The sequence below is a fragment of the Aulonocara sp. 'chitande type north' Nkhata Bay genome, linkage group LG23 (assembly GCF_057382095.1).
Source record: "Aulonocara sp. 'chitande type north' Nkhata Bay isolate Kocher_YH1m ecotype deep benthic linkage group LG23, A_spYH_male_GT1.1, whole genome shotgun sequence".
NCBI lineage: Eukaryota > Metazoa > Chordata > Actinopteri > Cichliformes > Cichlidae > Aulonocara > Aulonocara sp. 'chitande type north' Nkhata Bay.
In genome coordinates, this window is record NC_141365.1 from 11,713,964 (window position 1) to 11,736,472 (window position 22,509).

Genomic DNA, 22,509 nt, shown 5'->3' on the forward strand with positions numbered 1-22,509 from the left:
CCACTGTTGCCAGGTGTTGATATCGTGCAATCGTTCCACTTAGCAGCTTGAAGCTGTGTATTGGTGCTAATCAATGACTATAGAAAAGATGGCGAACCTGGCTGCACTTCCTCCCATTGTACAAAAATGAAGCCCGCTTGAAGGAGCTGCCATGTTGCACTTTTGGAGCCCGAGTCTGCACGGTTGTGACTTGAGGTAGAGCATCAGCATCATTCACCCACTGGACATGACTGTTAACACGCCTCCCTACACTTTTTTCGTAGCCCGGCTGCTCCGGTCCATCTGCTGATGGGTTTACAGTGACTCGTTAAATACAACCACATCACTATTATGAAAAAGACACAACTTATCATCTCATAGCTCTACAAGTTTTCTACAGTCAACGGTGCTAAATGAATAAAACTGAAGTGAATATAAAGGAATGACCATGACTTCAGAGTGGAACTCACTGGCACACAATCAAACTTTTACGAGACCTTGCTCTTTAACAGAAGGCTTAAGTTTAATTGAGTTTAATGTCAGCAGTGATTGATTTAAACTCAGATCAATTTCACTGATTTTCACAATAAAACACTGCATACACTGTGTGATAGGGACATTTATTTTGAAAGACAATCATTGCAGTTAGTGTTTCAATGCACAAATGATTTGTGTGTGTGTGTGTGTGTGTGTGGATGTGTGTGTGTGTGTGTGTCTGAGATTATCAGTACATTTTTTTCAGCTCTCATGATTTCCAGCTCATTGATTGGTTGGATATTAAAAAATTGTCTGCAGGCACAAAGAAGAAAATCTGAAGAAAACAAACAAACTAAAGCTGAAAATCATTTCCTGGGTAAAAAAAAGATAAATTTAAAGCTTTGCGAATAAAAGTTAAAAGCTAAATGTTCACTGTAAAGATAAAATATCAGAAGGATTTGATTTTAACTTCATCTGTTTGTTCTTCAGTCGCTCCTCTGGGTGGGACGAACACAGCGGACTGTTCCTTTAACGGTTGATCAGCTCCATGCTGATTGGGTAGAGACGGGCGGCAAGCAGCTCGTACCAAACGTCACGTTTGAAGATTTATTTGTAAAAATGTTAAATTAAATAAATAAATTACCGATGAAATGTTTTGACTTTCAAAAATCAGTCAGAGAGAAAATCCATTGGTTCTCGAAGGACTACACTTCCCAGAGTGCACTGCAGCAGGCCAGCCAATCAGCTGGTAGCAGTCTGACCCACAATTCTCTGCACGGTGTGAGAAACACCCGAGGGAGGGGGTCAAAGATCAAACTGATCACAGACTGTATTGAGACATGGCTTCTGAGGCTAGTGGATAGTGTAGTACTTGAAGCACACCAAGGAAGAACGGGGGAAGATCTGTGCTGAGGTCAAAGCAGGAAATGCAACTGGACCAGAACCTTCAGGACAGGAAGTTGAACGACCGTCGTCAGGGAAACCAGAGACACTACATCTCCGGTTTCCCTGACAATCTTCTGAAGATTATCGGGAACGAAACACCACTACTTAATCAAACGCTTACAGTCCTGTGACCTCTGTGTGCTTTACTGTAACTGAGGGACAGGAACATTCCCACTGAGATAATCAGGTAATCATCACAAGGTCTGTCTTAAATCACTGCTGAGGTTAAAGGTCAGACGAGTCACGGAGTGGAGCACATCCACAAGCTAACCAACTCTCATCCTAACATCAGACAGACCCAATCAGAGATGTGAACAGCTGGTTTTACAACTACAATAAAAAAAAAAAAAAGGCTGTTTGTTTACTTCAGTGTCCGTGACCCGAGTTTGATTACTGTTCGTTACCCTGATGATGCCGATGGTAAACAGGAGGTGGAGCTTAAGTTAATACATTTTCATTTATATAGCACCAAATCACACCAGTCGCCCTTAGGCGCTTTAATGACACCAGCCTTACTGATGTCACCTGAACGTTGAAGTTATGTCGGATATCTGTCACAGCCTCACACTCTTTGTCGCTGACAGAATCAACCTTTGGATCTCGTGCTTGAATCTTCAAATGTTCTCTGACTGACCCGCGTCCACCATCACACCGGACTGCTTAACGAGCACACCTCAGAGACACAGTGAAGTCACCCTGATGGCGATGATAACGATGGCGTTAGTAATCACAAACTTGTTGTCGTTCTGAGAGGCTCATGGTCTCATTTACTTGCACAGCCCAGGATCAGATGATGGAGACATGACCAGGTGTTTATACGACCTGCATTAAAATGCAATAAAACTGCCTCCACTGAGGGGGCGTCGGTTCATTTTCCCCGCAGTGTATAAGCTGATCCAGTCGCCGTTTTACCTATGCCACGCCCCCTAAATCGCCTAGTTTTCAGTGTGTTCACGTAGCTCTTATATTTACAAGGTTTCACTGCTTTACCTGGAGCAAGTGCAAGACTCCATTTGCAAAAACAGGAAGATTACCTCGCAGAAAAGGAGAGCAGATTGTCTGATTGACTCGTTAGTCCTTTGGTCTTATAATGTCTTCGTTTGTAAGCTCACGAGTTTAGAGATAAACCCCACCTAGCGTGTTTCCTGTGAGGTAAAAATCTAATTGGCGGCTCTGACAACAGCGAGTCATTGTCGGGACGGTCTCCTCCACCCTGCAGGAGAACCTCGAGATAAGCTTAAAACGAAGAGGCAAGTGGGGGGAGGGGCTAAACAGAGAATAGTAAATCATAAGACACTGACACAACCTAACTGAACAGACACATCATGCCAGCGTCACGCTTCTTTGATAAAAATCTTTCTTGTCGTTCGCTTCTTTATAAAACACTGATTCATTTTAACCTCCGTGCCTCGCCCAAGCCATTGTGTTTACTTGTCACACGGTTTTTCAACTTTCTGTCATGCTACGTGTTAATGTTTGCTCTTAGGTGAGATGAAGGTGCTGATCCAGCAGGTGAGAAAATGTCGTCACACAGGTGAGAGAAAGTGTTTCTAACTGAGCATGCTCACAGCCAGCCTCCTCATCACGCTGGTCTGGGTGCAACCGTGGCAAAGGGGAAGGGGGTGGGGCTTCGACCTCAGAACTCGACCTTGCAGGCAGGGAAGGTTTCCTCCTGCATGGCGACGGTGCTGTTGCTGCCCAGCACGGTGACTGACAGCTCCCGCTGCCTGTCGTGGGTCTCCTGGTACCACTCGTGCATCGCCAGCGAATCAAACGTTGGGATCAGCGTCACCTGAGAAAAGCCCGGAGAAACACCAATCACAGAGCAGCTCGTGAGCAGATGGGAAGGTGAAGAAAGTGTCACAAACCTGGATGTCCGGCCAGCTGCTCTTCCCCTCCAGCAGTGCATCCAGGATGCTCCTCATCGCCGCCTCCTTCACCGGGTCGTCTCCACTCACAATGTAATATGAGGAGCGGAGGCGCCTGAAGAAGTCCAAGTCCACAGTGGTGGAGGCAGTCCCGGACGGCAGGTAGGCCAGATCCACATAGACCGCAGAACCCTCAGACCCGGAGGAACCCGAAGCTCTGGAACCTGGATCCAAAAGAAGAAACAAAAAGAACCATGATCATAAACCAGGGTTTTATGATCTGCTATCTTTATTTAACTCTGAGTGAGGCACTTTGTGACAAGCACAATAAATCAGTGGCCATGCTTTTTGATTTCCTGATTAAGCCTCAGTGACTTCATGCAGCAGGTCACTGCGTGGGTTATAATCTGAAGGCATACCTGAGGATTGAGGTTTTGCAGCTCCGATTCTAGATCCACCCAGTGAACTCCGGGATGAGGGCTTGGCATCGAGGCTGGACGCCATCTTTAAGGACCCTGTGGAGCTGCCAACCTTCGACCTTCCATTCTGGGCCACTGTGCTCCCTGACGACATTCTCTGCAGCGGTTTCTTTGTCTTTCCGGCTGAGCTCTTCTTGTCAGGCTCTGAGTCAGCCATACAGGCTCCAGGCTGCGGCGGTAGAGGAGGGAGGTCCTTGACCGGCGCTGGCGGTGGGTCGTGCTGCCCTGCCCTGTGGGTAAAGTGTGATGTAGGATGTTCCTGTGGTTGGGTGGGTGGAAAGAACCCGCTGGAATCATCTTCAGAATCAATGTCGGCTGTGATGGAAGGACAGTCCTCTGTGCTGGGGGGGATATCAGAATCAGTGGTGGTGGGCAGGGTGCCGCTTACTGATGTGGGCGGAGTCTCCTGACTGTAGGCTGAGGCGTGGTCGCTGCTGCTCGCATCCTGAGAGTGGTTGTTGTTATCAGAGACGTCTGGAGACGTTCCCGTGGCGAGGCTGGGGCTCACGTGCTGCTGATGGTTCTCCGAGGTTCTGGGATGCTGGAACTCACATGGGGAAACCAAACAGAGGTCGACGTCGTGAAGAACATCCGAGATGACCTCTGACATCCCATGGATGTGGTCCTCTGATCTGTTTCCACAGCACCCGTTATGGGCAGACCTCAAGGCTATCCCAGCACTGGAGTCCAAGTCAATAACGTGGCCGTTGGCGCAGACTTTGGGGGAGGCAGCAGGGGGGGGCAGAACCTGCTCTAAAGACACTGAAAGTGATTCATCAACCTCTGTAGAGTGAGGTGAGCCAACCTCAGCCGGCATGGAGGTCATGGTTGGGGAGGAGTCCGGCATGATGTCCTTAAAAGGACTGAGGGTCAGAAGGCTGGACGGTTTATCTTGAGAGGATGTGGAGTTTTCCAGACCTTCAGGCAGGGAGCTGAGGTCAGAGGTCCTACATGAACTTCCCTGATTGTAGTCCTCAAAGCCTAGACTAGACCCTCTTGCCTCGAGGCCACTGTCCTCGCCCAAGCCACGAATGTCCTCTTCGAGGGACTGGTAGAAAGGGGTATGTCCAGCACTGTTTGGGGCAGAATCTGCAGGAGAGACCAGCTCCAGGGTCTTTTCCTCCATGCAGACATCGGGTCCATTTTTCAAGGATCTGTCCACTGGCTCATATGTGGTCTGGGTGAGGTCAAAGTTCACACTAAGATCACCTTTTGGAGTTTTAGCGACCAGTGAGGAGGCAGTGACCATATCATGATCAGTCTCTGAGCAGCGAAACTTCTCTGGACTCTCTACTGCGGAAGTCGGGTTCCCGTTGGACTTTACTTCGTCAGGATTCAACCCCCTGGACTTTGCACTTTTACCACTATTCCCATTCTCATCTTCCAATCGAAGTCTTTCAAATTCAGCCGTCATGTCCTCAGGTGTGGACACCTTAGAGCGAGCCACCTCCTTCTGGGTCTCCTGCTCCTTTGACACCGGTTTGCCTTTCGTCCCTTTGTTCAAAGTATCTTTCTTGGGAAGAGTCCCATCCTTCTTCAGAGTGCTGGTCTTCCCAGACGGTTTTCTTATTTCTGCACTTGCTGTTGAAGCTGCATTTGTGGCTTTCTTCACTTCTTTAATGGCTGGCTTTGCTGCCTTCTTCTCATCGCTCTTCACGTCCCTCTTCACGTCTTTTTTTGGTTCAGATTTGAAGTCTTTCCTTGGCTTCATACTTGGGATTTCTTTCTTTGTTGCTTCTTTCTTTTTCTCTCCACTCTCTTCCTTCTTGTCTTTCTTCTTCACTTCCTTCTTCTCTTCTTTTAAAACCTCTTTCTTTGGAATGAGCTTTTCAGCAGATTTCGCTGGCTTCGATTTAGCCTCTGGTTCCTTTGTTTTGGGCTTTTCTTCGGCATCCTTTCTGTCTTTAGGTACAGAGTCAGCTGCTACCCTAGGCTTGGTTTTCATCTCTTGTTTTTTGGCATCCACTCGTCCAAGTTTGTCTTTCTGTAAGGCACTACTGGGTCTGAAGTCCTTAGACTGGGACTTAAGGCTTTCTCGACTGTCTGCTCGTTTTGGTTGCTTTTCGATTTTGGATGTTTCCAGGTCCTTCAAACACACTGCTGGTAGTTTCAGGAAATCCAGATGTTTGAGTTTCTCAAGTCCATCCAGAATTTTGGTCTGAGGCGTGCACCCTGGGAAGAGCACACGGATGATTTTCTCCTGAGGGCTGGACGGGTGCCAGACCAACAAAGCACAAATGGAAACAAGGCACGGCAGTGGAAGATCTGAGCCCTTCACATTCGATCCATTGTTTGGCCAAGTCTGCATCAAAGCTTCGAGCTCTTTGCTACCGCTGACCGGATTCAGAGTGTAAAGCTCCAGACGACCAACTCCCATCTTTTGGAACAAGATCACGGGTTCTATGCTAGGTCCGTTAGGCCGGTTCAGGGGTTCTGGTCTGATCGCCAGTCTCTGCAGGTGCTGCAGAGCAACTGTTGCCTGATCGCAGCTCCGCAGCTCGCTTGGATCTTCCTGGATGAACTTCAGCCTGTCGGGAACATTGAGAAAGACCACCCCGATCTCAGGGGAGATGAGGTTTTTCATCCAGTCCTCTTCGGGATGGGATCCGGCAGCCTCGTCGTCCTGCTCGGAAACTTTTCTCAGCAGCAGACTGTTCACGCCCGGCAGATTGTCCACTCCGATGTGTGTCAACAGTACAGCGTCAATCCTGTCCAAGTGTCGAACCAGTTTCCAAAAGCTGGAGCGTGAGTCAGAGCCGCCGTTCACCAAGACATTAAAACCGTTAACAGCGAAGAAGGCAGAGTCACCCCTCCCGCCAGGGAAGATGTAGCAGCAAGGTCGAGACAGCTTCAGGAAGCCCACGGTGCTTGGGGGCTCCAGTAGGTCGAAGGGAGACTCGGGCTCCAGAGACTCCAAAAGGTACTCTACGAACTCTTGCAAACCCTCCATCTCGGGCAGGACTGGGGGAGGGTTGATCCGAATGTTTATGAAGTCTTGCAGATTGTGTTTCTCCAGTGCCGGCTCCTTCCAAAGGCCAGAGTCTGGACAGCTGAGGGTGAGGCTAGGCTTCACCGCTGGGCCTGCCGAGCTCAGCAGTTCACCGACCTGTCGACACAGAGTCAAGCAACTCGAACATCAGCAAGCACTTAAACATGCTGTGTAAACAAAACCAACAAAGACACAGTTTGCTTACCTCCTCGTCAGAAAAAATCTGGATGAGGTTGCTGAGGGAGAAGCAGCCTTTCTGCAGTACAATGTCGCCGCTGCCCTCAACACACTGACCGGCGAGAATCAGCAGTTTGCGGCGCGATGGATTGCAGACAAGCCGCCGCACCTGAAACAGGAAATGCATCATCGGTGCAGCTCAGAGGAAATAAAAACATACTCAGACACACACCTAGCAAACCGAGCCAGGAAGTATTCTCAGATATACAGGAGATCAGCTGATCTCCGTGTACGCGAGAGCCCGCCAACAGCTGAGAAAACATCTGTAAAGGTTCACGTCTGACTCACCTCTGAGGAAACAAACTCTGAGCCTGGATTCACCACGACTTGCGTGTCCAGGACGTCCCCGCTGTGCTGGAGAGTCCGCTGACCTGAAACACACAAACAGGACAAACGAGTGTCAGGGGGAGATCTTCCCTCAGGTTTGCCCTCATTCCTGCTCACTCTCCTGTTCTCTCCATGAGTGCTGCAGCAGCTCATTCATTGGCGGGACATCGCTCAAGACCACATCCACCCACCACACTGCCTGCCAGGTTCCACTGAAAATACATCCATTGAAACTAAAGCTCATCATCTGTGTGCATGCGTGTCTGTCTGTCTGGGTGCATGTGTGTGCGCACGTATAATAATAATAATAATAATAATAATAATAATAATAATAATAATAATAATAATGGATTGCATTTATATAGCATTTTTCGGGGCCCTCAAAGCGCTGTACAATTCCACTATTCATTCACTCTCACATTCATACACTGGTGGAGGCAAGCTACAGTTGTAGCCACAGCTGCCCTGGGGCAGACTGACAGAAGCGAGGCTGCCATATCGCACCATCGGCCCCTCTGGCCATCACCAGTAGGCGGTAGGTGAAGTGTCTTGCCCAAGGACACAACGAGGGACTCGAACCGGCAACCTTTTGGTTACAAGACGAACTGCCAACTCTTTGAGCCACAATCGTCTGTATGTCTTTGGGCGGCTCAGCAGAGTCTCAGCTGACTGTGTTTGTGTTTGGATGGAACAACCAATTATCTGTCTCTGTTTAAAGCCCCTCAGACTGATGACTTCACTCCGTCCTGTTGGATCAACTGTGCCACAGTCTGATTTACCCTCTGTCCGTGTTGTTGCCTTTAAGTCGCTGACCTGTCCCAGGTCAACTTTCCTCTTAGGTGAGGCAGAGGGTAAACACCTGGGCCATCAGCTGTTAGTCTTTCAGATGCACTGAAATGCCTCAGAGGAGCTGAGCAGAATTTGAGGAGCCTTCAACTCCTCAGTTTAGACCATGTGTTAAGATTGGGAGGGTCAAATTAAAGGAAAACACAGCAAAGTTATAAAATGTCAACTTTAAACCCTCAAAACTGATGATGATGATGATGATGTTCATCTTCTTCATCATTATTATGACCACCAAATTTTGACGACACTCAACCTCCCCATCACCGCTTTGCTCTGGACTCCCCGTCAGAGAGCTGCCCCTCACCTTGCCTTCATATTCATCATCTCTGTGTCACGGTGAGTGTCAGGAAGCTCGGCATCACGCATCACAGTGGACGGCAAGCTCAGTTTGGATACCCCATCAGTAAGGTCACAAGAAGTACCGTCTATCTGTGGTTATCTCAAACTGATTCTGAGGTCCACGTATCTGTGTCTATGTGTTAGCCCTGTGACAGACTGGCCACCTGTTCAGGGTGTACCCTGCCTCTTGCCCTAAGACATCTGGGATAGGCTCCAGCCCCCGCAACCCAAAAAAAAGAATAGGAGGAAGAGAATGGATGGATGGATCTTTGTTTATCCATGTTAGCAGGACCTGTCAGTGACAAGGATATCTCCCAGTCACAGGTGATATGTGACTGGTTCTCGATCGTTTCAGAACAAAACACGTGGAACATTCTGTAACCAGCATCCACAGAAACCTGTTCATTCTGAAGAAAACTCCACTCGGATCCTTCAGTGAATGAAGCTGGAAGAACGTCTGCAGAGGAAATTGGCAACTGCTGCACGTGAAACTGCATCGCTCAGACTGAGACGGTCAGGTGTTTTTAAACTGTTATGACCTGAGATGGACCCACATCCCACCCCGAACATTAATAATTTAAACTCAGCAACTAATGTCTGATCACTGTCCCGTTACAGAGCTTCCTGTGAGCTGACGGTGAGGTTTTCCCACTTTAACGTTTCAGCTAAAAGGGAACGAAAACATGAAGTACGGTTTCTTTCAGAGGTTCAGGGAACACACACACACAGTCTGACACTTGTGCGAACCTTCATCCGTTTGGTCACCCTCACAATCCTGCACACATCTAAAAGTCCTTGTGATTTTCTTTCAGACTCCAGGTCATGTGACACAAGCGGCCGTGTTTGAGGACTCGCGGTTCTTCACGCCTCCTGCAGAGTCCTGAGCTGCTGACAGTTTCTGTAAAGCTGTCCTTGCCACCTCAGTCTGAGGTCCTGTTTACAAAAAAACAGAAGCGCTGCCTCACGCCATCAGCTTGTGGCCATGAGCACAAGTCACAGGACAAAACTGCTTTTCATTTGATCTAAAACACCCCATCACAGTGTGCCATCATCCTGCTGAACAGAAATTAATGATGCTATTGATAAAGGCATCAGCGGGACTTTCCTCTGCTGATCGAAAGCATTTCATGCATTTTAAAATCCTCCGAGGCCGCCAGGCTCAGCATCAGAGAACACATCAAACATGGAGGTCCACAGGGTACTGGCTTAAGAGGCCCGGGTACAAATCCACCCCGAGTGTCTGACCACTCCTCTTTCCTCCAATCAATCCCAATACAGGCTTACCTCGCACTTCTTCTGACAGGAAGGCTGAATGTCTCGACACAAAGAGCTTCAGCTGTTGATCCAGAACGGAGACGTCCAGATCCACCGCCCAGCAGCGCACACCTGGACATTAATAAGAAACAAAAAAGGGCTGAACATTTTCATTTTAATGACATTATCTTACATGGCTGCTGTGAGGTTACTGTACTAACAGGCCATCCAGGAAATCTGAGCTCCAGTTAATAAGTTAATAAGGGCTATTAAAGGATTTTGATTGGCTATCACTAATTAGCAGGTAACTAAGTCTGTACAGAGTCCACGAAGCAGTGGGTGAAATCACCGAGGTTACATCTTTCATATAGAGCTTGTTGTTGGCGTGCTATGGCTGTGAAACCTCAGATATCAGCCGCACATCACTGTCAGATAGACCATTTCTACTGCAAACAGGAAGTCAGTGATATTTAGTAACACAACTTCCTCTTTTTGTGCGAGTGGACAGAGAGTGAGTTTATACACGCACACTCATCATAAAACAGCTGTAATAAACAGGCTGAGAGACAAGTGTGTGTGTGTGGACTGTGATCAGTCTAAAGGTTAGACAGTGAATCAGCTCAGCGTGTTTCAGAACTCAAAACTCTTTCAGATGAATCAGAGATCGCATTAATCATATTGAACAGATATCAAATTGTCCTCCTGATAGTTGCTCTGTTCGTTTTCTGTGAACCTACTTTTACAGAAAGTCCGGAAAATTAAGAAACACAATTGCCCACTTCCGGCGAGACGCATTTTCAAAAAATAAAATAATGACTCAGTAGTATGGATTTTATTTTTTCGGATAAAATCCGGAAATAAAAAGCTTAGACCTCGTCACAGAGCTCAGTGTGAATCAGTCTCAGTTTCTGAGAGTCTCTAAAGTGACCCGAAAAAGAAACCTGCACACTGGACTCGTTAAACAGCTGCACCCGAACCGGAAAAGGTTTCATAAATGTCAAATAAAACGAGGTGCTAGTTACTCTTTACAATTATGTTCAAAGTTTCTCTGCATCAGCTTCAAAGCGATAAAGTCTCTAAAACTTCGGACCGGGCACAGCTCATTCTAACAACAGCAGCCTCCCGGACTTTTATTGTGAAGGGCTGTGGGGACCTCCGGCCCCGCAGCTCTATTCTCCTGAACTTCCAGAACTCACCTGTTTCTATTTGCTGCAGTACCCGCTCCAGCAGCTCCGCAGGTCGCAGCGTTCCCACCACCACTAGGACCGAGTGATCCGCCGCAGTCCGGGAGGCGCCGGCAGGAGAGCCGGGAGGAGAGCCGGGACCGCCGCCCCGCTCCGCCGCCATCATGGCATGGACTGTCCACCGCTAACGTCACAGCATCCTCAGCCACAGCCCCACCCCGCCGCTGCTAGAGGCGGGATAATGATTTAAATGGCACATCAGTCGGCCAAAGAGAATGGACAGCCATGTAGCTGTCCAATCAGAAGTCAGAGCTGTTTTCAGGGGCAGCTCGGGAAAAACGAGTTTTATAGTTTCGTAAACCAAAGAATAAAGATCAAAACGTCGAATAGTCTTCACCAAACTGAAGCCTGCTCAGAAAAGTAAACTCTTAAAGTATAAGGACACGTTTCTGCGGATTAAAATTAACTTTCGACTTTAGTGAAAAAAACTTTAAGAGCTGGATCATCAGATTGGTCATTTTAAATTGTTCTTTAAGTTGACCCTGAGAAACCCAAACGGGATCGCGAACCATACAGGTAAAACTACAGTAAAATCATTTCAGTGATTTATAAAAAAAATACCATCTATTAGACAGCCGTCATGTTTTTACGCAGTAAACCACGTGGTGTTCCTTCTTCGGTGGTATTTCCCACACTCCATCGGGCCCCTGAAGGCAGCTGCTTTCGTGTCCTACAACATGGCGGCCCCGGAGCCCAGCCGCTGCTGTTTCTTCGTGCAGAAGAAGAAGCGTTTCTGTAAGATGGTGGCGGGAAAAGGCAGAAAGTACTGCGGGGAGCACGCGACCATGGTGAGTTCACGGATACAGTCACTTGCTCAGGTGTGATCTGGCTCCAGGTGGACCGGTCAGGAACAAGAAGGGGCCATCCCCAAAGTATGCCCACAAAGTCGCAAAGATGAAAGTGTCCAAAGTGTGTCGGTCTGCTGAAGCATGATGAGTTCGTTTCACTGGAACTAAGGGGTGGAACCCGACTCCTGGAAAACACCCCACACTCTAAAACCCCCTCCCCCAAACTTTACGCTTGGTACAGTGAAGTCAGACAAGTACCGTTGTCCTGGCAACCACAAACCTACTCTCATCCATCGGAGACGCGTGATTGGTCACTCCAGAGAACACGTCTCCATGGCTCTAGAGTCCAGTGGCACATGCTTTGCTATTTGTTTGGTGATGTAAGGCTTGGATGCAGCTGGTTGCCATGGAAACCCATTCCACGCATTGTTCTTAAGATAATCTGAAGGCCACGTGAAGTTTGGACGTCTGTAAAGGTTGACTCTGCAGAAAGTCTGTGAACTCTGTGCACCATGATCCTCAGCATCCTCTGAGTCCGGTCTGTGATTTGCATGGCCGACCACTTCATGGCTGAGTTGTTGTCGTTCCCAGTCGTTTCCACTTGGTTATAATCCCACTAACAACTGGCTGTGGATATCGCAAAGACACTTCTAGCGTCCTATCACAGCACGACGCTGGAGCTCACTCAGCTCCCGAGAGCGAGCCATTCTTTGCAAATGTGTATAGAAGCAGTCTCCATGCCCAGATGCTGATTTTATACACCCGTGGACATGGAAGTGATGGAACACCTGAATTCAAGGATTTGGACGGGGGAGTGATTACAATATAGTCTTAATATCTCACTGTCTGGAATGAAGTCGGATATCTTATTACAGATCAAACCACAGATCATGATGAGGTGTGCACTACATTAATGTAATGCATGCACACACAGAATGAAGATCTCTTTATTCAGACTATACTGTACACCTGTATATACGGCACACGTGTGGACATACCATAGGAATCATATAGCTTGCAATGGCATGATGATGATCACAAGGTTATGCCTGAAGAGTCTGCGGTGGCTCAGTGCAGGTGAGCCGTTTGTAGCTGCTAGAGTTGGATCATTTGAAGCTGCATGAAGAAATCTGATGCATTCATTTATTTGCAGGCTCAGTGCTCGTGATTGTGAGGTAATGGGGTTCTGTATGAGGTTTAACAGCACGGGTCAGTCTGCGCTCTGGACTCACTGCTGCAGATGTCTTTGTGGGGATTTGGCACTGGGCTTGCCACCGTACTAGAATACAATGGTCGATACCACGGAGAAGACTTTGATCCTATCCTGCAACAATAGAAGTGATGAAGAAGAAGTCGTAATTTTTTCTTAATTTTTCCAGATCCGAACTTGCCATGGACACACTGGACAACGTCCTGAAAAAAACTCACCGTGGAAAGCTACGAGTATACATGAAGCGATGACGAGTTCATCCAGATTTCAGAAATCAGTGGGGTGGTCTGAGCTCACATCTGAGCAGGCAGACTGACCCGTGCTGCAGATATCAGCGAGTTTGAGAAGATCAATGATGTCGATCAGCTGTGATGTCATGAGCCTGTGATGTGTTTCCTGTTTCCAGGAGGAGGACGGGGGTGGCAGCAGGAGGATCGTCTGTCCTCTGGACCCCAAACAGTGAGTGACAACACATCAGTCATCAATCAGGTCATTGATCGGCTGACAGGAAGCTCATCACTGGTAGCTATTGATCCTACTCTGCTTGTTTATGTGTTTCAGCACCGTGAGTGAAGACAAACTCCAGAAACACTTGAAGAAATGCAACTCCAGAGAGAAAGCCAAACCGGTGAGACGCTATTGATCCATCAGTTGATCAGCGATTGCGTGTTTATCCAAGTGTTTCCACAGAGATGAACGTTTGATCTCCTGCAGGTTTACTTTGTCCAAAACATCAACGCTGGATCAGCTGATGGAGATGAGACGCTTCGACAGGTAACGACTCACCTGCCCCGTGGCTATTTAACACGGAGTCTCAGCTTACAGAAAGCTGATTCGTGGTTTTACGTTGGTGTTTTGTGGTCGAATGCTGATTGATCAAAGAAGAACTGGTAAAGTAAAACATCTGCAGACGCTTTGATTCACAGTGCCTCATCCAGGCAGACATTCACTGATCTCTAAAGACCAACAGCAGCTCGATTCACACACACACACTGTCAGGAAACAGTTTGTTTCACAGCAGAGGAAGCACCGAGAATGGACAGCAGCGTCTACACACACAATCACACACTTCTTCATTACGCACAAACCAGCACAGTAAATACTATAATAACCACTGATGACAGTGATGGTGACATCATGTTAGTGACATCATAATGGTGATGTGTTACAGGTGAGTCTGTCTGAGCTCAGCAGGACTGAGTTGGAAACTCTGGTGGATAAACTGAAGACAGCGTTCAAAGGTGAGCTGCTGAGATCCGGTGATCAGTGATGGCTGAAGTACTCACAATCTCACACGACTGCTTCAGTTTGGCTGATGTGACACAAAACATCACAAAACTGACAGTCTTTTCACTGAGTAGGTTAGGATTGGGATTAGATTCAGTTTATATTTAAACTGGTTGTAAATTAAGTTTAGGTCAGGGTTAAGTCAGCTTTAATTTGGGTTCAGATCAGCTTTAGTTTTGATTTATTTGGGGTTAGGTCTCGTTTTGGTTTAGTTTCAGGTTAAGGTTTAGTTTGAATTTAGGTCAGTTTTAGTTTTGGTTCAGGTCATGTTTAGTTCGGGTTTAATTTGGGTTAGGGTTAAGTGTGACTCATAAAGTTTTTGGACATTTTGTAAATCCGCGGATGTTCTCCTGGTGTCCCTGCTGTTGTTGTAGGACTGCAGTGCGATCTAGAGGACAGCGTCCAGTCTCACCCCGCCCTCCACGACGAGCTCCACAACCCAAAGAATGGAGACTCCGCCCACAAACACCTGAAGCAGCAGGTAGACTAGGTGACAGCACCATTAGTCTGTGTATTCATCTCATTTCCATGCTGAAGAATTAAACTGAGAAGTAAAACTAATCTCCGTCTGACCTGCCGGGTGTGCTCAGTCTTCCATCTTAGGTCACATGGAGGAGCTGGGGCTGCTGGGAAGGGGGCGGTGCTTTGTGGAGTTCGGAGCGGGTCGAGGGAAGCTGTCCCACTGGATCCACGAGGCCCTGAAGACTTGCGAGCATCTGAAGACCTGTGAAGACCTGCAGCTGCTGCTGGTGGAGCGCTGCAGCACCCGGTTCAAGGTACAGCCCTGATTCTGAAATCCACTTCACCCTAAACTCAAACCCAAACCCCCGACAACCCAAGTACCTTCAGAACCCCGCCTGCTCACCTGCTGCTTTCCATATTTTCATTTCTGGCTTTAAAATAAAAGTGGAAGCGTCGCTGTCGCATGTCGGCGTTCCTCCGATTCACACCTCACACACTGATGGTGTGTTGATCTTTTATGTAGAGACTGTGATCAAGACTGAAAGCAGCTGATCAGTTTGATTGATTGATAGGTGAAACAGGTGCGTTCTGTTGCAGGTGGACGGGAAACATCAGGATGCTGGAGTTCAGTTTGAGAGGCTGCAGGTGGACATTCAGCATCTGGATCTAAGTAAGACAGGAACATATGGACACTGTGGTGCTCTGACCTCTCCTGACCTGTTTCTGTGATGCTTTCAGGTAAAGTCCCTCTGCTCTGCGAGAAGAAACTGCCTCTGGTCGGAGTTGGTAAACACCTGTGTGGAGCGGCGACAGGTGAGAACAGCCAAAAAACTGTCAGCTCTGATTGGTGGTAAGCAACATCCGGCTCATAATTCCACAGTAACTGCTGCTCTACGCTGGTTCCTGCAAGCTCCATCCTGCTCTCTGATGGCAGTACACCTCCACCTGTGCTGAAGCATGATGGGTTTGGTTTTACCTGGCAGGGCAAAACCTGGAGATCAGTTTATGTTTTTCTCAGAACTTCAGCTGAAGTACACCAACATCCACCTGGAAACTAGCATTTCTGTAGTACTTGTCTAGTCTCATCATATTCTGGTTCCGTTCTCAGATCTGGCTCTGCGCTGTTTGCTGGAAACTGCAGGACAGTCGGAGGAAGAAGAACCGCCCCATAAACGCCTCAGACCATCAGAACCATCTGAGCCAAGGTCAGGAGGGGGTCTTGGATCAGCACCAACAGGTTGTGGTCCTGGCCCAGTGCTGGGCCTGACAGTGGCACTGTGCTGCCACCATCGCTGTGATTGGCGTCACTACGTCGGGCAGCAGTTCTTTCTGCAGAGAGGACTCGGGGCGCGGGAGTTCTCTGCTTTCTGTCGGATGTCCAGTTGGGCCACGTGTGGACTCAGACCGACCAATCAGAGAGGAGATGGCGAAGAGCACGAACCAGCAGAAGAGACAGACGCTGTGAATGGGTAAATATTTGACCTCTGCCCCTGAAACCTGTCACCGATGGCTGTATGGACCCAGCCCGAAGTAGAAAGTTTCTGTAGTTCAGAAAAAAAAAATCAGATTTACTCAATGAAGATTTGTAGAAGTCTTCGTTCCTCTGGTTTTATTTTAGAGCAGCTTTGCATGATCCACAGTTAAGAATAATCCCTCTTTACTGATTCACATCAGCACCTTCAAACACCACATCGAGCAGCTTGTGCTGGGCTTTAAGGAGGTTTAACCAACCTATCAGCACAAGTCAGCAGCATGTCAGTGTTTTATGTTCAGAATCAGCTGCAGAGACAAAGTGAAGGACAGGAGAGTGGATTTATTTCAGTTCACACATGTGATCCATAGATTCATGAAGCAGCTGGAAATCCTTTTTCTAAATATTTATTAGCTCTATTCAGTGTAAGGTCTGTGACGAGCTGATGTCAGCGTGTCACACAGGCTAAACACGGAGGACTGACACTGCACATACTCTGATCTCATCAGTGAACAAGTGATGAACATGAAAATCAAGCTTCGGAGCAGGAGGGTCTACAGGAAGAGAAGGAGGGGCTATAGGATGAGATGGCGGGCCTACAGGAAGAAAAGGAGGGTCTACAGGAGGAGAAGGAGGGGCTAGAGTTTAATGTTCCTAGTGTATAATAATCAGGACTGTCTGCATGTTTACACTGAACTAACACACTGTTTGTGTGTCTGTGTGTGCACGTCTGTGCGTGACAGGTTTCTGTCGGCTTCTGAACGTGAGCAGCTCGGCCGTCTATGCAAACAGCTGATCGACCACGGCAGGTGTCACTTCCTGCAGATGAAAGGATTCAGCAGCAAACTGACTCGTTACATCAGCAGTGATATCACGCTGGAGAACGTCCTGCTGACCGCTGTACCCCTCACCCCCCACTCCTCCTGATTGTTTGATTGTAAGCTGCAATTTTGAGTTTTAAGTTACAGGAAGTCAGACTGAACATGCTCAGGTGTTTTCTGTTTATATTAAAGTGTTTTTTTCCTCATGTACATAAAACATTTGCAGTCTTCCAACAAGCGACACTGAGCATGCTCACTAAAATCTGCCTGTCACATGGCACAATCATATATTATTCTATAGCTGGAAAACTTCTGGAGTTTGACTCGTCCTGCTTGTCCACTTAAAGTCTTTCAAAATAAAAACACAAGTGTGGCTTTGTGGAAGTGTCTTCAAGAGGGAGAAGCTCAGAAGAAGAAAAAAGACATGGGGCCGTATTTCATGCTGAGGATTCGTCATTGGACTCACCATCGGACTCTGAAACATTCAAAGAGAAAATCGTGTCAGCTGAAACCAACAAAACATTCAAATGATGTCGGGTTGTTCCTCGTATACGGTGCCATTTCAGCCCCAAAGACAGAAATGAGGGTTTGATATAAACACGGGCCAAATATTCTGTATGCCTCCATTATTTTAGCCTAAACTGAGTCAGTGATCTGAGTTCTTGAAATCCAGACAAGCCCAACTTAGAATATTCTACACCACATTTTTGTATGAAAACACTTTTAATGATTAAAGTCTTTGTGTCGTGTCCCTGAATTGTTATGGAGATCCCTCTGAAAGGGTCCCCTGATTGGTCCTCTGGGACAGTTTCCCTCAATTACAGTGTAAACATGTTGAAAAACCTTGGTGTGGTCTACACGTGAGTAATAATGGCTGATTTAAGCATGAAATGTCCTGCTTGTTAATTTTTCTCACAGTAAAAGGTTATGCATAGTTTTAATGAAAGCATGAGTTGTGGGCTGCAATCTCTAAAACATTCTTTATATTCTAAACATGTCAGGCAGCAACAAAACTATTCAAAACTAAATGTTAATTATGATAAATTCAAAATGAACTGACATTTTTTTTTATGTTGTGCTTTATATATAATTTATATAAAAATGTAAAGGGTAGAAATAATAAGCTTAGTGGCTGGTTGGGTTTTGCAGCTCTGCAGTGATACAACTAATGTAAAACTAGGAAAATATGAATTTATCATCAAATATTTATCCAGCCATCCTTTTATCCTTTTCAGGGTTGTGAGGGGGTTGGAGCCTATTCCAGCTAACATAAGGCGAGAGACAGGGTATGGCCTGGACAGGTGGTCAGTCTGTCGCAGGGCTAACACAGAGACGAACAACTGTTCACATTCATTCACACCTATGGGCAGTTTCCAATTAACCTAACCCCACTAACTGCATGTCTTTGTACTGTGAGAGGAAGCCAGAGTTCCCGGAGAGAACCCACGCAAGGAACAGTGCTAACCACCGTGCCCCCATGCTGCCCCAAATAGCTATGTAAATTTAAAGTTATACGTGTGCTGTTGGTATCAAACCCAAAAGCTGATACTGGTGAGCACCTTCAGTTTAACCTGCAGACACTGTGAGAGAGTCACTTCATAAATCCATAAAATTTAAATTCAGGTTTATACATCCAGCTTCTAAAGCTCTTTTAGATGTATTTTTTTTAAATGGTGAATTAAGGATGGTAAACACCTTAATTCACCATCTGATCTGATCGATCTAATGAAACTCTGTTGGGTATGGGGCGAGGTTCTCATTGGTTGTGTACAGGGCAGGGTTCTCTGTTTTTTCACAGTGAACTAAATAAATTTTTTTCTATGTATGTTTATGGTTAACTGAAGTGAGTAAATTTAATTTAAAAAAACAGGTCAAATTTAATTCAACTTCCTTTTTAATCATAAAAACGTGAAGTGGAATGACTTGATCATTCCAACACTTCTTCAAACAGATTTACAGAGTAAGCAGGAACATTTCAGCTCTTAGAAAATGTAAATACAAAAGTGACGCCACATTTACAACGCTTATAAACCCCACTTCTGGAACAGGAAGTGCATATCCTGAGCTAGTCCAGTGTATTATTCTAGTATTAAGTAGCTGTTGTTCACGTGAAATGCTGAAGTGTGACTTTTTTCCCCGTTCTCACCCTGAAATGGTGCCGAATGCTAGGAACAACGCAGTGGTTATTGTTGACATCACTCTTTAATAACCTGAGGTCAGAGGGGGTCAGTTGGGGTTTAGCTTCCTGTTTGTTGACGTCGTCGAGGGTCACTGCCCCCATGAGATGTTTGGCACACACACAGGTTAGCGTGTTAGCGCACGCAGGTCAGTGAGCATGCTCAGTACTAACGGTTGACGCAGTGCACGTTGAGCACGGCGTACGCTCTCTTTCGGGCCTCCTGGATGTACATGAGCATGAACTCTTTCCCGAACATCTCCCTGTCATCTTCCTCCTCTTCCTCCTCAGCCACCGCCTTCCTGCTCGGCAGCGTCACGTCCAGAGTCAGGGGGTTATCCCGGAAGTTCACAAACCTGCTCCGAGGAAGCGAAGAAGTGAGTGATGCCAGACAGACGGAGGGCAGGTGCGTGAGGATGGCCAGACTCACCTGAGGCTGGACATGCCCTCCATGAGCGGTGGAATGTCTCTCAGCCTGTTGCTGCTGAGCACCAGCGTGTCCAGGCTCCTCATTCTGGCGATGTTCTCCGGAAGCTTCTCCAGCTCGTTCCTCTGCAGCCACAGAGTGTGTAGCACCTCCATTCTGAGGAAAAACACATGATCACTGGCTGTTGACAGAAAGGCGGTTGAGTGTTAAGTCAAATTTTGTAAAATTTCTAAAGTCTTAGTTTAAACTATAGGATCAAAGACATTCCTTTGTCTGACCACCTCTCCAGCCAATTTGGTGCTGGGGGAGGCTGACGTGGGTTTTATTGTAGATACATCGTATCTGAAGGTTCTGTTTGATGTTTGGTAAGCTTTCTGCTTTTATGATCCTTTTGGTGAGCAGGAGGTCACAAGTTCTTGCACACGTGCTTACACGTGCACACACATACACACAGTGCCTTGTCTGTTAGAACCATTGGGGGGTTTTACGGTGGGAGGTGCTTGTGCTGTGACGTATATTGTAACAGTTTGTCAATAAATAGCTGCGAGGAGAGCTGCTCTTTGAAGGAGTTGGTCTGGAGACAGGTGAGGAGCATTTAGCTTCACACCCTGGTTCTGACCAAGCCTTTCCTCGTTAGCGAGTAAAAGACCGGTTGAAGATGTTCTGTCTTGTTTTTCGTTCTTCATGAGGAATAAGTCTCTAAACTAGCAGTGCCTGTGGAAACAGACTCAACATGGAGCTTAGGCCATGTCCCAGCTCCTACCTGTGTATGTCTTCAGGTAAGTGATGCAGGCAGTTTCCTCCCATGTCGAGCCACTCGAGCGCCGGCAGGGCGAGCAGGCAAGCAGGCAGGCAGCTGAAGTCATTCATGGAAAGATCAACATGCTGCAGCCGCGACAGCGTCCCGAGCTGAAGGTCAGAGAGAGAAGCACACCTGAGCTCAGACTGGACCAGAACCAGGCCTTACTTTTCAGGTGTACGGTAACGAGGCATAGGTTCAGGCACTCACCTGGTCTGGTAGCTCATTTAGGTCCCGGTTCATTGCCAGCTCCAGCCTCTCCAGGCTCTCACACCCGCTCAGCTCTGCCGGGACAAACGGGATTCTGTTGTAGCTCAGCAGCAGCTCTCTGAGCCGGGTCAGCTTTCCTGAGACCAAAACCAGGTGAGGTCACAGCACACAGAACCAGAAAACGTGGCTCACAGGCAGATTAAATCGAGGTGAGCTCACCGATCTGTTTGGGGATCTCAGCGACTCCGTTCCGGGACAGATCGAGCACCAGAAGGTTCTGGAAGCTAGAGATGAAGTGAGGGATCTTCAGTAGTCCGGTCCGGTGGATCTGCCACTCCTGGACCTGACTGAGCTGGATCAGGCAGCCTGGCAGAACCTGGAAACCAGAGCAGCGAGCTCACAATGCGCTGAAGTGACAGTTCAGTGTGCTTCCTGCGAGGGGGGCATTACCTTCCACTCCTCCTGCTCGATCCGGAGGACCAGCCGGCCGTCCTCAGTCTCCAGCTTCTGCTTTAGCCGGGCCAGCGCCGCTCGGTCTTCCCAAAGCCCAACTCCAAGTCTGGACCAAAATCACCAAGTGATGAAACCTCTTCGGTCTGACTTGGGACATCACTTCAGTTACCTTTTTTTCCAAACTTTATTATTTCGTTTTATTTTCTCGTCATGTTTTTGTCTTTAATGTGTTTGATCTTTATGACTTTATTTTTTACACTTTTTTGTTTTAAATAATTTGTTTCCCCCAGTCTTCTCCTTGACTGGCTGAAACATTCTGTCCTGATACAGTTTGACTGATGCAGAGATTCAACATGGCTGCTTCCAGACAAGACTGTATGTAAGAGATGGACATAACCACTGGGTTCATCCCCCCTCTGAAACTGACTCATCTTTTTTCAGGTTCACCAAATTTTCATTTACTCTATGGTAGAAACACTGCGAGAGAAACAGGAAGTGGGTGGGACTAGAGGTCCCAACACTGAAGATGAACCAGTTCAAAGGATTATGGGTAATTTTTATAAGGTTCATAGAGCAGTTTTTGGAGATCCCCACTTTGACCAGCAAGCACTGTATACCAACAGAAAGTGTGCTCAAGTGACTGGGTGTGGTCTGACCTGCCTGTGGCCCCGCCCCTCGTGGTCCTCCTCTTGTGCTCCTCCTCATGCTCCTCCCTCCTCCTCCTGATCCTGGTCTCCCACAGTGCTTTGATGGAGCTCACCGAGCTGCATGCTACCACCACGCCCACCATCATCACCACTTCCTGTCAGCCTTGTGATGTTACAGCACACAGGTGGACATGTAGGATAACCTATCTGAGCTGTAGCCCATCCCCACGCTGACCATCTTGTGACACTGATTATTGATCTCCAGCAGAAATCATGTTTCAGATCAATTTACTGACCATTAATTAAAAACCCATCAAATTCACTCTGCTCAAACATCAAAAACAACCAGAGACAGTTTCCAGCTACTGAAGCAGAGAAGTTTCGGTCCTGCAGTAGGAGCAGTACCAGTACAAACAGCAGTATTAGTACTGTAGCATTATATGAAGTATTACCTGCTGTAGTACACGGATATTACTCGTCACCTTGTGGCCGAGCTGCAGCTCTCCTCCATGCTGCGTCCTGTCTGCTGAAATCTGACCTCGGCTCTCCTCGATAATTATAGCCTTCAGGTGACACATCACATGACAGATTACAGACATGCGGTCATATGACCGGCTGTTACTGCATCTGAGAGACCCACACTAAAAATACCATCAGCTGATCGGGACCAGAGCTGCAGGTTACTGAGGGTTACCCCCCACCCCCTTTCCCCAACATAGGCTCTCACGCACGCACGCACGCACACGCACGCACACACACACACACACACACACA

The 22,509-nt window shown here is 47.4% G+C and overlaps 3 protein-coding genes across 5 annotated transcripts; 1 reads left to right on the plus strand and 2 right to left on the minus strand.

Moving 5' to 3' along the window:
• Window positions 1–463: 463 nt before the first annotated feature.
• On the minus strand, window positions 464–11,920 carry map1sa (microtubule-associated protein 1Sa). Its single transcript, XM_086284303.1, has 7 exons — window positions 10,937–11,920; window positions 9,771–9,872; window positions 7,263–7,345; window positions 6,943–7,083; window positions 3,689–6,854; window positions 3,270–3,493; window positions 464–3,193 (listed from the first exon to the last, which is right to left on the minus strand). Exons 1-7 carry the CDS (start codon window positions 11,088–11,090, stop codon window positions 3,038–3,040), a joined length of 4,026 nt encoding a protein of 1,341 aa, XP_086140429.1. The 5' UTR covers window positions 11,091–11,920; the 3' UTR covers window positions 464–3,037.
• trmt13 (tRNA methyltransferase 13) lies at window positions 11,242–20,287 on the plus strand. The gene is made up of 13 exons (XM_086284304.1): window positions 11,242–11,500; window positions 11,579–11,772; window positions 13,389–13,441; window positions 13,544–13,610; window positions 13,697–13,756; window positions 14,154–14,223; window positions 14,644–14,750; window positions 14,860–15,045; window positions 15,329–15,401; window positions 15,470–15,544; window positions 15,840–16,200; window positions 16,946–17,139; window positions 19,491–20,287. The coding sequence occupies exons 2-12, from the start codon at window positions 11,662–11,664 to the stop codon at window positions 17,127–17,129; spliced, it is 1,347 nt and encodes a 448-aa protein (XP_086140430.1). The 5' UTR covers window positions 11,242–11,500; window positions 11,579–11,661; the 3' UTR covers window positions 17,130–17,139; window positions 19,491–20,287.
• Window positions 16,342–22,404, minus strand: lrrc39 (leucine rich repeat containing 39). Of its 3 annotated transcripts, XM_086284306.1 has the most exons (9): window positions 22,188–22,404; window positions 21,745–21,898; window positions 21,086–21,194; window positions 20,855–21,011; window positions 20,636–20,772; window positions 20,390–20,535; window positions 19,630–19,782; window positions 19,374–19,555; window positions 16,344–17,498 (listed from the first exon to the last, which is right to left on the minus strand). In XM_086284306.1, exons 2-9 carry the CDS (start codon window positions 21,879–21,881, stop codon window positions 17,461–17,463), a joined length of 1,059 nt encoding a protein of 352 aa, XP_086140432.1. In that variant the 5' UTR covers window positions 21,882–21,898; window positions 22,188–22,404; the 3' UTR covers window positions 16,344–17,460. The 3 variants fall into 3 exon arrangements, 2 of the variants coding, with proteins under 2 accessions (XP_086140432.1, XP_086140431.1); XR_015127308.1 differs by having other exon boundaries at window positions 16,342–17,498; window positions 19,234–19,555; window positions 21,745–22,404; XM_086284305.1 differs by having other exon boundaries at window positions 21,745–22,404.
• Between the last annotated feature and the right edge of the window lie 105 nt (window positions 22,405–22,509).

Excerpts from the sequence above, each read along its gene's own strand:
- map1sa (XM_086284303.1), bottom strand. The coding sequence starts at position 11,090 with ATGATGGCGGCGGAGCGGGGCGGCGGTCCCGGCTCTCCTCCCGGCTCT. Across the intron at positions 3,494-3,688 it reads TGCAAAACCTCAATCCTCAG|GTTCCAGAGCTTCGGGTTCC; the intron begins GTATGCCTTCAG and ends TTTTGGATCCAG. Across the intron at positions 3,194-3,269 it reads GCAGCTGGCCGGACATCCAG|GTGACGCTGATCCCAACGTT; the intron begins GTTTGTGACACT and ends GGCTTTTCTCAG.
- lrrc39 (XM_086284306.1), bottom strand. The coding sequence starts at position 21,881 with ATGATGGTGGGCGTGGTGGTAGCATGCAGCTCGGTGAGCTCCATCAAA. Across the intron at positions 21,012-21,085 it reads TCGAGCAGGAGGAGTGGAAG|GTTCTGCCAGGCTGCCTGAT; the intron begins GTAATGCCCCCC and ends TCTGGTTTCCAG. Across the intron at positions 19,783-20,389 it reads TTACCTGAAGACATACACAG|AATGGAGGTGCTACACACTC; the intron begins GTAGGAGCTGGG and ends GTTTTTCCTCAG.
- trmt13 (XM_086284304.1), top strand. The coding sequence starts at position 11,662 with ATGGCGGCCCCGGAGCCCAGCCGCTGCTGTTTCTTCGTGCAGAAGAAG. Across the intron at positions 13,757-14,153 it reads GAGATGAGACGCTTCGACAG|GTGAGTCTGTCTGAGCTCAG; the intron begins GTAACGACTCAC and ends GATGTGTTACAG. Across the intron at positions 15,402-15,469 it reads CATTCAGCATCTGGATCTAA|GTAAAGTCCCTCTGCTCTGC; the intron begins GTAAGACAGGAA and ends TGATGCTTTCAG.